At 43.8% G+C, this 15000-nt stretch overlaps 1 protein-coding gene across 1 annotated transcript in view; it reads left to right on the top strand.

Moving 5' to 3' along the window:
• LOC308073402 (ephrin type-A receptor 6-like) overlaps positions 1 to 15000 on the top strand; it is a gene marked incomplete at both ends in the record, with an annotated part of 339472 nt that overhangs the window by 299339 nt on the left and 25133 nt on the right. The window contains 2 exons of the mRNA XM_080412276.1: positions 1937 to 2045; positions 13741 to 13811. Of these exons, the coding sequence (XP_080268402.1) occupies positions 1937 to 2045; positions 13741 to 13811 (180 nt within the window). The remainder of the gene's footprint in view (positions 1 to 1936; positions 2046 to 13740; positions 13812 to 15000) is intronic.

The raw sequence follows: 15000 nt of genomic DNA, 5'->3' as shown, positions 1-15000 counted from the left end.
CTATATGCTCTTTGTTTACTGTTATAATCTTCTCCTTCGACGCTCCTCTCCATTCCTCCTCTCCTCTCCTCTCCTCTCCTCTCCTCTCCTCTCCTCTCCTCTCCTCTCCTCTCCTCTCCTCTCCTCTCCTCTCCTCTCCTCTCATATCTCCTCTCCTCTTTGTCGCTGTTGTCCTCCTCTTCATGCTTTCTCAACTGCTGCAAATTAAAGAGACTATATTCATAACTACTACATTCCTTCACTGTCACCTTGTTTTAGTTGTCATTTTCTCAAACCATATATACTTTGTTGACTGGGGTCCAATAAGGGATTTATACTTACCTTTTCCCCAATACACCCAATTAGCTTGGAAACCAGAAGAATATGCCAGTGTGAAAAAAGCACTCAGCAGATTAGTCCTGCCCCGCTCGGTTGTGATTGGATTTCGCTGCCCCGGAAGTTGTGGGGCACCAATCAGGGCAGTTTAGGGCGGGTTTATCACCAGAGGCATTTTTTAATCCAGTCCTTGGAAATGCAGGTTCCACAGATTCCAGACTAATATCTACACAGTGATATTAGTCTGGCCATGCCAGGCCGACACCAAATGTCTTCGCTGAAAATTCTATTTTTTGCCTATTATGAAATGAATGAATAGGGACGGTAGGGGTTCATGTGGTTAAAAACTTTGAGGGTCACTGGTGCACGACTCACGTTTCACTGTGTGTGTGTGTGTGTGTGTGTGTGTGTGTGTGTGTGTGTGTGTGTGTGTGTGTGTGTGTGTGTGTGTGTGTGTGTGTGTGTGTGTGTGTGTGTGTGTGTGTGTCTCTCTCTCTCTAGCCTCATGTTTTATTTTCAGGAAGAAGCCACAGAAGTTCTATTCATTGTAGTATATACGACATGAAAATCTGATTGCGGAGACTTGAAAATTGCTCGAGAACGATAATAATTCAACACAGTGAACTTTATTGCAGTCTGTTGCGTTGTTATTTCCTTTGTCAAAGTTACGTTATCATTGCATTTTAATGGCGTTTAAAGTGCGGGAGGGGGGGGTGATTTGATAAGTCTAGCCGAAAATTGTCCCGGGAGAAACAAATTGATTTGGGGACGAAATTCCAAAGGACTGTGTTATCTGCTCGCTGACGCCTAGCAAACATCGACTTAAAATATTCAAGTTCATTTTTGTAACTTTGGAGAAACTGTAAAACACAAAATGAGATGAAACATATCATTGCGGTGGGGCAAAAACCTTGTATCCTCGTATTTCAGCAAAGAATTATGATCTAAAAGCTCACAAATGCGTCACTCCACTACATCTCTAGTGGAAGTCTCACATCAGTGTGACATTATGGAGCTGACATTATGGAGCTCCATATATGGGCATAAATGGGACAAGGACAGACAGATACAGAGATCTGATGGGCATAAAAGGGACACAGACAGACGTACGGGTACTTTGACAATGGGTACAACTAATATAACCGGGCACAGATTTCCTTCTCGACAGCAACGATATACGAGTTTTCAAGTGGTCGGTATCTATCCATATTTATTTTTGTCATTGTGTGACTTTTTCGGTTTTATAACACTGTACATTTGTTTCTGAAATATATATTTTTTTCTCCCAGTCAGTAATAACAGTTCTCTGTAATAACCTGCTGGGTTCTACTGTCACGCACAACAAGAATGCTGTCAGGTGAAAACCTTATATGTCCAAAACCCACATTGTGTAATGATGTGCTGTGAGCTTGTACATCAGCTATTTTCACCACTCTTTTGTGTGAAACTCTTATTTGACAAAGTAGGACATTAATATACCCCCCACCCCACAAAAAAAAGAAAGAAAAACATAAAATGTTGAAATGTGGAGATGGTTTCTGACCAACAGCAACTGAAAATACCCTTTTTTGAAAGCATTTGGCGCTTTAGTGAGTTAAAATCTCTCTCCCTCTCTCTCCAGCGTCAGACGTGGCGTCGGATCAGGGTCAGGTTCTGGTCATCGTGACGGCGGCAGTAGGCGGCTTCACCCTCCTCGTCATCCTCACCCTCTTCTTCCTCATCACCGGAAGGTAAGACCGACGCAGCAAGTGCTGCTGTTTTGAAGGTTGCAGGACTAATGTCGTACCTGGGGGAAGCTGTAATCCCAGCTATACGAGTACAATTGTCTGCCGTTTTTATTGTCACACAAATCCACATGTATTCTATCATCCGCCCTCCGAACCGACCCGGTCTGGAGGGTTCATCCGGGTTTTAGAAATCCTCCTGAACGAAACCTTGATTTCTTTTGCTTTCTGGACGGAGTTAAAGGAGAATTCCGGACAAATTAAGTGTTATCTTTCATGTCTCGTTACTCACCTAGCGACGTAAAAAGTGGCGTTCTTTTTTTCCATATATTCCCCTGTCGTCATTTTTTAAACACCCTCCGTTGTTGTTATGATGCTTGTTTCTTTCCAGAACCTGGCAACTCGTGTTGCCAGATTCTGGAAACAAGCAACCAGTGTTAAATCGTTCGCCATTAACGGCAGGCTCGCAGGAATTTTCAGCGCATGTTTGACTATCATGAGACTCTACAATGAATCGTAGTAGAGAAAAAAATAACATTGCGTCGGTTATAATAGACGAACTTCACTAACCCTCGCGCTCCCATTATAACAACGGAGGGTGTTTAAAAAATGACGACAGGGGAATATATGGAAAAAAAGAACGCCACTTTTTACGTCGCTAGGTGAGTAACGAGACATGAAAGATAACACTTAATTTGTCCGGAATTCTCCTTTAAGAAGATTGGAGATTGTGCTGGCAGGCACGCACGCATACACGCACACACGCACACAAACAGAGACGCACGCACACACGCACACACGCACACAAACAGAGATGCGTGCACGCACGCACTATACTTGTGACGACATCAACATTTTAGGAGGGTGATTTTAGAAAGACATTTTTACAGTATTTGCCTATTAGGGTATTTTTAACCGTAAGCCTAAAGCCAGAAAATAGCAGATCTACAAGCTCACAAACGTGTCGCGCTGCAACACTTTGTGAGCTTGTAGATCTGCTATTGTTCATGGTTTTGTGTGACGCTTTAGTGTTCATTTATGAAAAAACTGAAAAAGTTAAGATATGGAGATAAGAGGTTTCTGCCCGACAGCGACGATATATAAGTTCAGTTCAAGGTTCACGTTTATTTGTCTCCCATAGGAGAAAGTCAAGGGCTTCAAAAGCTGCAGTACAAAAACGCAGATATCAACATACAAAAAAGTGCATTAAAGTGACACCTCCTTTACCATTATACAGCTCTCCAGACCTATCAGTGGATATGAAGAGCTGTATAATGGATATATGAAAAACTGCTTTAAAAAAGAGAGAGAGAGAGAGAGAGAGAGAGTGAGAGACAGAGAAACGGAGACAGACGGAGAGAGGTTGCAGAGGTTACAGCAGTATCTCAGAAAGGCTAATTAGCCGATTAGCATAGACGCCGGCGGAGCGTGGGAGTGTGCCAGAGACTGGCCGCGATGCCCCGAGGCCTGGACTGGACTAGACCGCTGGCTGGACTGGACTGGAGTGGAGGAGAGAGAGAGAGAGAGAGAGAGAGAGAGAGAGAGGGAGAGACAGAGAGGAGGTGTGATTCTCTGTGGTGTGAAGCTATGCTATAAAAACAACATTCACACACAGGGGGGAGGAAGATGAGAAGTCTGCCTTCTGTTGGAGATATGAGTCATGCACCCGCGTGCATGCACGCACGCACGCGCGCGCACACACACACACACACACACACACACACACACACACACACACACACACACACACACACACACACACACACACACACACGTATGCGCGTGTACAGCATCTGGCTCTGTGTCCTTTGTGAGTGATGTGCTATAGAGACTGACTGACTGGCAGACAGACAGACAGACAGACAGACAGACAGACAGACAGACAGACAGACAGCAGATGCTGTCTGTCTGTCTGTCAGAGGGACAGAAGACCACCCTAAAGACCGCCCTGCCACTATACATTTTGCTCATTTTACTCAACTCCAGTACTTGAGTCAAAGTATAGATACTGCTAGTCGAAGACTATAAAAAAAATAGTGAAAATAGCCGATCTACAAGCTAAAAAAAAAGATCGGCTATTTTCACAATAAAATATATTTTTTTATTTTAAAATAATAACAAAATAAAGTTAGAGTTTTGGACATTTCCACCCGACAGTGACGATATACAGCAGTGGTTCTCAAACTTGTTCATGTCAAGGACCCCCAAATTGATATGTATTTGGCCGCGGACCCCCACCTGGAAATATGTTGTGCCAGGGACCCCCAGAAGCAAAGATTTGTGTTAAAAAAAAATTTTTCAAAGATTTGTCCACATTTTCAAGATTTTTCAAAAATAGCAGATCCTACAAGCTCAAAGCTACAAGCTACAAGCAGATATGCACCGAGTGCCGCGCTATAAGCTTATATATCTGCTATTTTTGAATAGCCAAAGTATAAAATATGGATAAAGGGGTTAAAATTATTGTGTTTTATTAACACATTTTGCCACCTGGTACCCTGGACCCCTAGGGGTCCCCGGACCCCACTTTGAGAAACAATGATATACAGTATACCTGCTGCTACGTGTTGTATCTACTTGCGCTAGAGATTGTGATATTCTGCCAACATGTCTTATGTTCTATTGTGCCCGTGCACCTTATGTATTATTTGACATTGTGTCTTGCAATCTGACTTTGTTTGCCTCGTTTCTTTCTCTGTTTTTTCTCTATTCTTACAGTATGGCTATTTTTGAAACGGCAAAGCATTGGGAGTGTGTACAAAAAAAAGAATTTCACCCACCCCGTTACAATGGAAACAAACAAGCCTCTGGCTTTTTGTGTCATCCATTTGACGTGTTTTTGAACTTGTTGTACTGCCTCTACCTCATCAATAAAGTATTCAACCAATCTATCTTTTGCCCATATCCTGCCCACCACCACAGAGCAGTGGTGGAAAGTAACTAAGTACTCAAGTACTGTACTTAAGTACAATTTTGAGGTATTTGTACTTGACTTGAGTATTTCAAATTTCCAATACTTTCACTTCTACTCCACTACATCTCCGAGGCAAATATTGTACTTTTACTCCACCACAATTATTTGACACACAAAGGTATCAAAAGTAGCAGATCTACAAGCCCCAAACGCGGCGCGGTTTCAAGCTTGTAGATCTGCTGCTTTTGCCGCTTTTGAATTTGAATCCTGAAAAGTAACAGTTTTGGACATACAGTATGAGGTTTTCCCGCCCGACAGAGACGATATCCAAAGCACTCCTTCGCTCATAAAATAAAACGCTGTCTGCATCTAAATGAGCTCATCATCACTTCATCAATTATTAGCATCGGGTATCGCATGCTCGCCGATACCCGATCAAACATGTTAGGCTCTGTAAGTGACAAGGCAGACAGACACACAGACGGACAGACAGACCCACCAGCTTTCACTGAAAGCTTTTGAGGCACTTTGCGATCATCCGTGAGTCCATTCTGCCGGCCCCGCTCGGCTCGCGGAGAGCATGTGACAGATAGGAGACTTTAGGAGGTAATGAGTCTCGTTGGACCGAGGCCAAAGCAATCAGCTTCAACACTTAGTGACGAACGAAAGGTCAAACGCATTGACAGACACCTGGGGGGGAAAGTTCAACCAGAGACAAAGAAAAAGCACCACGTGTGTGTGTGTGTGTGTGTGTGTGTGTGTGTGTGTGTGTGTGTGTGTGTGTGTGTGTGTGTGTGTGTGTGTGTGTGTGTGTGTGTGTGTGTGTGTGTGTGTGTGTGTGTGTGTGTGTGTGTGTGTGTGTGTGTGTGTGTGTGTGTGTGTGTGCATGTGTATGTGTGTGTGTGTGTGTGTGCATGTGTGTTCCAACTATAGTCACTAAAAGCCTCTCTCTGCTTTGAAGGCTAACATAGCTCAGCGGGCCAGGGTTAGTCAGGGCTGTCAGGGGGGGTTATGTGCGTCAGGGTTGCCAGTTTGGGGTCCCGTAAAGTGGGGCTGAGACAATGATGGACAGAACCAATACCATGGCGGGCAGAGGAGGGGGGAGGGGAGGGGATGGGGAGGAATGGAGAGGAGAGGAGAGGAGGGTCATGGTGACCTTGGTTGATGGGGTCAGCGTGTTCATTAAAAAAATGGTGGCATGTGCCTTTATCAGCCCTCTCCAGTCACGTCTCCTGATCCCCTTTATCCTGCCCTCCCTCTGACACCCTGGCTTTCATGTTGAAAAGGTGGCCCACACACGCACAGTCGCACACACACGCGCACACACACGCACACACGCGCACACACACACGTTTGTATTACTATACTAGTCAGGACATCAACATTTTGAGACAGGGATTTTATGAATGCCATTCTTTTAAAATTGCCATTTAAACCATAAGCCTAAAGTGTTGTTAGTTTGTTGATCAGCAATTGTTCGGTGCACGACACCCACGCACAACTAGGTGTGAATCCCTAAACCTCTAAATGTCTAATACTAAACCTAAGACCCAACCTAAACAACCATTTCAACCATAAAACAACATTTTTTTCTTGTGATGACAAGAAAAATTGTCCTTCTCATATTCTAATGTACTTGTGCGGACATTTGATCCTCACAAGAATAGTCACACACACACACACACACACACACACACACACATCTGGGCATGTTCTACTGTTCTTCAGCCTTCTGACACAGATCAAGTATACACACATACACGCACACGCACGCACACACACACACACACACACACACACACACACACACACACACACACACACACACACACACACACACACACACACACACACACACACACAACCTTGCCCTGAGCTGTAATCAAAGCATCAGTGTAATTGAAGCCACTACCCCACACAGCCCTGCAGTCCTCCCAGAATTCCACAGTTCTCTGTTACAGCCTGACTTATAGTTTTTACGTACGACCGTGTCGCGCGACGCAAGTAGCCGATCTACAAGCTCACAACGTGTCACTTGTCAACGTGTCCTCCTTCTTTCGGCTAATTACCATCACTGGTCGCCACAGCAGATTATCTGTTTCCATCTGCTTCTGTTCTCTGAGTCTTCCTCTGTCGCTCCAGCCACCTGCATGTCCTCTCTCATAGTGGTGTAAAGTAACTAAGTACATTTACTCACGTTCTGTACTTAAGTACAATTTTGAGATATTTTTACTTTACTGGAGTATTTCAAATTTTCTGTACTTTTACTTCTACTACACTACATCTCAGGGGCAAATATTGTACTTTTACTCAAGTACAATTATTTGTAAACTTTAGTTACTAGTTACTTTGCAGATACAAATTATTATATTATGAAACATACATTAACCACTTTAGCCCTATTTTATACCTAGGCTATTTGAAAATAGACGATCCACAAGCTCACAACGCGTCGCATCGCGTCGAGTTGTGAGCTTGTAGATCTGCTATTTTCAAGTACTTTTACTTTTGGTACTTTAAGTGTATTTTGATACCAATACTTTCGTACTTTAACTCAAGTAACATTTTGAACACAGGCCTTTTACTTGTAACAGAGTATTACATTTTTTAGTTTTTGTCGCATTCCTCAGCCAATAAGTTGATGACTAGGGAACCAGCTGGCCCTGGTTGCCCCAGGTTCGATTCCAGGCTATCCCAGCATATGTGCCGATGATATGAAATTTGTCCCTGAGCAAGACTCTTAACCCCAATTGCTCACAGGTTCTCATTGGAAACAAGACCGCAAGGACTTTCATGAACGACCTGTTAAAAGGAATTATCCTTATCCTAACCAGCGGTAGGCAGCGGTTCCGATAGGAGACACAAAGGAGACTCTTTGTGTCTCCTACCGGAACTGGTGCCGGGTGCCGGTCATCAAATTATTGGCTTAGGAATGCGACAAAAAAAAACTCCAGGGAGTGAGAACCACTGGTCTAAATGACATGCTATCTAAATTACTTTCTTTTTTTTTAAATGTTTTATCCCACGATTTTGTAACCTATTTTTTCACCCAGTGCCAATTGAATGTAATCCTGGGCGCTACTCTCCTTCTGCCAGCGTAGGGAGAGCCCAGAACTGAGGTTCTGCCACCTTCAATGCATGAGCAGGCCGCTTCTTATCACCTGACAGGGGGGAGTTTCCCCGGTAGGACGCAGCGCGTGGAAGGAACACTTTATTCCAACCAGTTCCTTTCCCCTCCATCAGGCGCCCCGGCTGACCAGGGGGAGGCAGTATAGAGACCAGGATCACTGCATGTTTTTTTGTGAGGGTTTTACCGACACAGGGAGAACATGCAAACTCCACACAGAAAGGCCCTTTCGCCAACCCCACCTAGGCTATGGGCACTGATGACGCGGAGTAGAGGACACGCCCCCAGCGCCCACAGCGTCCCCGGCGGGAATCGAACAGGACCTTCTAGCTGTGAGGCGACGGCGCTCCCGACTGCACCACCGTGCCCCACAACACTACATGTTTAAGGGAGTGGTGCTGCTGTTGCTGAGAGATTGGTTGAACTTTGACCGGTGCGATAAACGTTGGAATTCGGAAGGACTTCAGTCAATGTTTCTATTCTTCATTAACAGTATCATTCACTGTTGCCGTTATAGTGGTGCTGTGGACTCACTCAACCATCCACTTGAGTTATATAAGGATTTTGAACAAGACATATTTATAGTCATTGCACTTAGTGTGGACGGGCCTTTATAAAAAATTCTCCCTCACAGCTGCGTTTAGTTAGAGAGTACTGTGGGGCTTAAATTACCGTACAAACACTTCCAGGTTCTATTCTCCTCTCGTTCTCCCTTTGCTTTTGTCCTCTGACACCCATCTCCCACCGCCCCCTGAGAGTCCCATATCCGCCCTCTCTCTCTCCCTCTCTCTCTCTTTTTCACTCCTCTTTCTCCCTTCCTCCCTCTTCCTCTCTCTCCCTCTCTCTCGCTCGCTTCCTCTCTATCGTTCTCTCCCTCTCCTTCTCTCTCTCTCTCTAAACTCAAGTGCATTGTGAAGTTTCTATTTTTTCATAAAACAGAGCACACACATATCGTCCTACGCGAGGGGTCAGGGGGTCACTTTAAATGTAGCCTCGGAAACCCAGGCTTTTTTTTTTGTTACAAAAGAAAAAAAGCCTGGGGGAGCGATGCAAGAACGATGGTCTTGGACCTTGTTATCTCCTAACCAATCAGAGTGCAGAGGGGCGTCGCTCTAAATTTGGTGACGTCAGCGTGCTCCGTGCACAGGCCGAGGGGGGGAGGGGAGGGGAGGCGGGGACATAGATTGGTGAAGCAATAGGAAGCCACGCACAAATCCAGGCGGCTGTGTTTGGGTCCGCCCTTCAAGACCATGGATTGAGCTCGTAGCCTCAGGCTACTTTAAATGCGGCTCAGCCTCATGCTGGAGAGCGCTAACGCAGCATTGCGCTGCATGCTTTTAACAGTCAGCCTAGAGAGAGCTCGCTTTTCAGCTCGCTATCGGTGTTGCCATGTCTGCTTATTATAAGCGATTTTGGTTTTGTCTGTAAAGTCGCTTGTAAATATCGGTAGTTTGCTGGGTTGCGGTTTTAAATGGGCTTGTTTCTAAAGTGTGGTTGCTTATTTGGGCTTGCTTCCTAATGTTGTTTAGACCAGTGGTTCTCAAACATTTTCATGTCATGGACCCCCAAATTAACATGTATTTGTCCACGGACCCCCCCATCTAAAAATATGTTGTGCCAGGGACCCCCCGTACCAGATTTGTGTTGCTAAAATGTTTCAAAAGATATTAAAATATTAAAACACTTTTTTCACAATTTTCTTTTGAAAATAGCAGATCTACAAGCTCGCAACGTGTTGCGAGTTTGTAGATCTGCTATTTTCAAATATCCGATGCATATACGTCTAAAGAGCTCATATAGGCCTATAGTCGCTTCTTTTGGGCTTGTTTTCATAGACCTGGTTATTTATTCCTCTCGCAAGATCTGGCAACACTGATACTGCTATGCGCTTCTCCTCTCGCTATTCCTGTGAGAGTTTTTAGAACAAACACACGCGTGTGGGGCGCTCGCCCACGCACACTGAAGGAAAACAATGCAGGAGAAACAACGTAGGTTCATGGACTTCTATAGCTGCATGTGTCTGAGCCTATTTTGGGCAGTGGTGGAAAAGTACATGTACTCAAGTACTGTACTTAAAGGACAACTTGACCCATTTCCAACGTATCTTCCTATAATCGGTCCTCACTAATGCTCATTATAATATGGTTAATTTTTTTACAACTCTCTGTCCGTGTCTCAGAGGAGGGCTGTGGACAGTTCATGTGAAACCGCGTTCATAGGATGAGTGTCTATAGGGGCGGGACTTCCGTTGTATGTATTTCCCCTGGAAACGATATTTTCCGACCAATCACAACACTCATTTCATTCGCGGAGAATGTAAAATGTCATTTCCCTGGGCAGTGCTTCTGCCAAATTCCATTACTTCCATTTTAGACTCTCAACCGGCTCGGTCTTGCCCAGCGTGAGTCCCTAAAGTGCCATTTTTAAGGTTTTTTTACTTTGCTGGAGTATTTGAAAACTTTAGTATATACAGTAATTCTGCGATTTGAAAATATCCGATCTATAAGCTCACAAGGCGTCGCTTTGCGGAGCGTTGAGGAGCTTGTAGATCGGCTATTTTCAAAAGATTTGTATAGGTGGGACTTATGAAATGAGACATTCTGTATAATGAGTACTTTTACTTTTGGTAAAAGCATTTTTTGATGCCAGTACTTTTTGTACTTTCACTAAAGTAGAACTTTGAATACAGGACTTTTAACAGAGTACAGAGTATTTCTACATTGTGGTATTGATACTTTTACTTAAATAAATAAAAAATCTGAGTATATCTTCTTACACCTCTGATGGTGGGCATCTGCTTTTGGGCATATTAGTAGGCGAAAACTTTCAAAAAGTTCAAACAATAAAAAATTAATCGAATTATTTTCATGTATATCCAGGAAAGCGTGGCTTATTATCTCATGGATATATTTAGATCTTTGATCTACTTAACATTGCCAACATTCTACTGTGTGTGTGTGTGTGTGTGTGTGTGTGTGTGTGTGTGTGTGTGTGTGTGTGTGTGTGTGTGTGTGTGTGTGTGTGTGTGTGTGTGTGTGTGTGTGTGTGTGTGTGTGTGTGTGCGTGCGTGCGTGCGTGCGTGCGTGCGTTTTCATTCCTCCAACACCTCCTTCACATCACATGTGAGAGAGGAATCTATCATCACCTAACATCTCCTGAGACACACACACACACACACACACACACACACACACACACACACGCACACTAAGCAGGTGTTTGTGTGGGACCTAACGTTTCTATGTGACTTCACACACATCCAATTATCCAGAAAACACATCATCAGTGGAAAGTGTCAACTTTGTACATATCTCCTGCATATTAATAGGGTGTGTGTGCGTGTGCACGCGCGCGTGTGCATGAAAACAGACCCGCCCTATCTAACGGACATTCTTCTCGTGGGGTCTAATTGTCCACTAGAGCAGAAAAGAGCAGAAAAAATTAATGAACTGAAACTAAATGTGCAATCCGGTAATATCAGGCTACATTTCACTTAAATATCAGAGCTTAACTCGGCATGTAAATATGACATACATGCATTAATGTGAAGTGAATCTTGACAGTCAACCAGATAAAGACAGCAGTAGATATAATGCAGTGGTGCAAAGTAACTAAGTACATTTACTCTAAAGTACTGTATTTAAGTAAAATTCTTACCTTTACTTTACATGAGTGTATCCTTTTTTTCAATACATTATATGTCAGTTGAATTATGGGATATACACACACACACACACACACACACACACACTTCACATGTGAGCTCTGATTCGCGGAAATTTTTTATTTTTATTTTTTATTTTTTATTTAGCTAAACACATCAGCAACGATTTTACTTCATCATTCCATAAAACTTGGAACAGCTGCCCTTTTCTTTTGGAACAAAAATTCTAATTAAGTGTAACAAGAGATCTTTTGAACTCTAAGCTATCCCACAATTCATTGCATTTGAATACCTGGAGCTCAAGGTGAGAGTGTGAGTGGTCCGAGAGTGGTGTTTGCCAACCAGCCAAGGTTAAAGTTCTTCTTTTGCTTGTAATTTTTAATTAGTTTTGACTTCATGTTTTTATAATTTCAGTTTGGTTGTAATTAGTTAGTATAAAGTGGAGGGCAGAAACCTTGTAGAACTATGTCCAAAACAAGTTATTATTCAGAACTCCAATGTAGTTATTTAGTCACAAGCTCTTGGTAATACTTTTCATTGGTTCAATATTTATATGAAAAAAGAACACAGACACATCGGAAACCGCTTTTACTTTCGCTTTCAAAATGTTTTCATGTTTCATGTTAGTGGAATATTAACTGTTCTAAAACGAATAGTTCCAGTCCTTGATTCTGATTGGTTGAGTCCTGTGGTCAAATACTCGATAAACACACACCTATAGGACCGCTTGTATGAATATCAGCGCGCCAACGTCTTATTTACCATATATTCACCGTCTGTGCCGCAGAATACTTTGATAATATTAGAGATGTATCAATATCACTTTAGTTTAACTACTGAGACCCTCTATAAACACACCTGAGTTGCACTGTACTTGGTGCATTCTTTTTCGATACATCAAACCTCTTTGCCAAAAGTAGCAGATCTACACTGTAGGTCGGCTATTTTTGGCAAATGTTCCCCCCAGAATAGGTGGTTAAAGTTATTTTCACTTAGAAAGGAATACCAGCACTCACTTAGATTATCTTTAGGATTTCTTGTTTATTGAATCATAAGCCCCAGCAGCAGATCAAACACAACGGACGTTTCGGCCCGTAGGCCTTCCTCAGCGTAAAGTTATTTTCAAACTGTCCTAATTGGAATGGATATTCTCTCAAGCTTTCCTCATAACATACTGTATCTTAGGGGGAAAGATTTTTTTTCACCCAGTGCCAATTGCCTGAGCTGTAATCCTGGGCGCTACTCCCCCTCTGCCAGCCTGGGGAGAGCCCCGAACTGAGCTCATGCTTCCTTCAACACATGAGGAGTGAGCAGGCTGCTTCTTATCACCTGACAGGGGGGAGTTTACCCCGGTAGGACGTTGCGCGTGGAAGGAACACGTTATTCCAACCGGTTCCTTTCCCCTCCATCAGGCTGACCAGGGGGAGGCAGTATAGAGACCAGGATTACTGCGTGTTTTTTTGTGAGGGTACCTACCCTAGGGCACACGGGGAGAACATGCAAACTCCACACAGAAAGGCCCTTTCACCAACCCCACCTAGGGTATGAGCACTGATGACGCGGATGAGAGGACACGCCCCCCTGCGCCCACAGCGTCCCCGGCGGTAATCGAACCCAGGACCTTTTAGCTGTTACCGACTGCGCCACCGTGCTCCCTCTAGTGGGAAAGATTGACATAATTCAGGGGTTACGTGGATGAAAAAGGTTGCTTACAGGGGTGACCTGAGCCCAAAATGTTTGAGAACCACTGAACCAGAGGTCTTCCATTCATTTGCACAGCAACTTCCTGGTTTAGCTGGCAGTCACAGGGGAAATCGCAGGGGAAAACGTCAATTTGATCTCAAGTCTGTCTGTGTGGAATAGGTCGACTAAATGCCGTCGTGCGAGGGTTAATTGATGTGTACTACTGTGTGTGTTGTTGTTGTTGTTGTTGTACACAGGTGTCAGTGGTACATTAACTTATGTGTGCTACTCTGTTGTGTTGTTGTACACACAGGTGTCAGTGGTACATCAAGGCCAAGATGAGCTCGGAGGAGAAGAGGAGGGCCAACTATGCGAATGGTCATGGTAAGACTCTTTCTCTCTCTGTGTCTCTGTGTCTCTGTCTGTCTGTCTGTCTGTCGGTCTCTCTCTCTCTCTCTCTCTCTCTCTCTCTCTCTCTCTCTCTCTCTCTCTCTCTCTCTCTCTCTCTCTCTCTCTCTCTCTCAATTCAATTTTCATTCAAAGGGGCTTTATTGGCATGAGAATATGCCAGTAAACGCGGTCCGCAGGCCGGCGGACCGCGTTGTCACGCTCATGTCACTATGACTCAGCCATAACCATATAAGGAGTTCCCAAAGCAGCTACTACGCCCACATATGGAGTGTGTTGTCTAACCTCAATGTGTCGTCATGGCATCAGGCGCAGCTCCTTATATGGGCACAAAAGGGTGCATGCCCATATATGGGCCTATACTGATGACATCAGCGATTTCCATATGTGGGCATAAAAGGGATCGGCAGTGCAACGTAGGTGTGAGGGCCGCGTAGCGGCCTGAACCTCTAGTTTTTTATTTATTTTATTGTGCACAAATAGCAGTGTTTTTTCAAATGTGTATTTACTCTGTACGTACAGTATCTCTAAATTCAGTTCAATTCAAATTGCTTTACTGGCAAGACAGGCATTCTTATATTGCCAAAGCATTAATGAAATACAGATACAAAAATAATAATAATCTCTCTCTCTCTCTCTCTCTCTCTAAATTCCAACACTTCCACATTTGCATCATTCATGCTTCCGAGGTGAGGATCAGATTAGTTTGAGTCCACAGGAATGGAGCAGGTTGAGGTTGGACTGACAGCCCCATTCCATTATTAAAATGTTCTGCCTCGCTCACTCGCTTCTCCATCCTACACATGTTGTATGGACGCTGCATTTCTCTCTAAAATGCTCATGAATTGAGCTGTTTGACATGCATGCATTCTCCCACATGTACCATGCACAACAAACAGCATGATTGTGTAAATAAAGATCAAACCATAATTGAATTTGATGCTTCAGAAGCTTTGATCACTGTTATTCAGATATATATATGAATGCACTTCAGTATCTCTTCCAGTTGAATCGAGTGGGACACTTCGCTCTCAGACCGTTGACACACACACACACGCACACACACACACACACGCACGCACGCACGCACGCACGCACACACGCACGCGCGTGCACACACACAAGCGCAGCGTTATGTTTACATTATTAGGATGTGAAAAGATCA

The sequence above is a fragment of the Gymnoscopelus braueri genome, assembly GCF_963280865.1.
Source record: "Gymnoscopelus braueri genome assembly, chromosome: 18".
Classification (NCBI taxonomy): domain Eukaryota; kingdom Metazoa; phylum Chordata; class Actinopteri; order Myctophiformes; family Myctophidae; genus Gymnoscopelus; species Gymnoscopelus braueri.
Note: the sequence above shows the minus strand (reverse complement) of the source record. Positions and strands in the feature narration are given on the sequence as shown.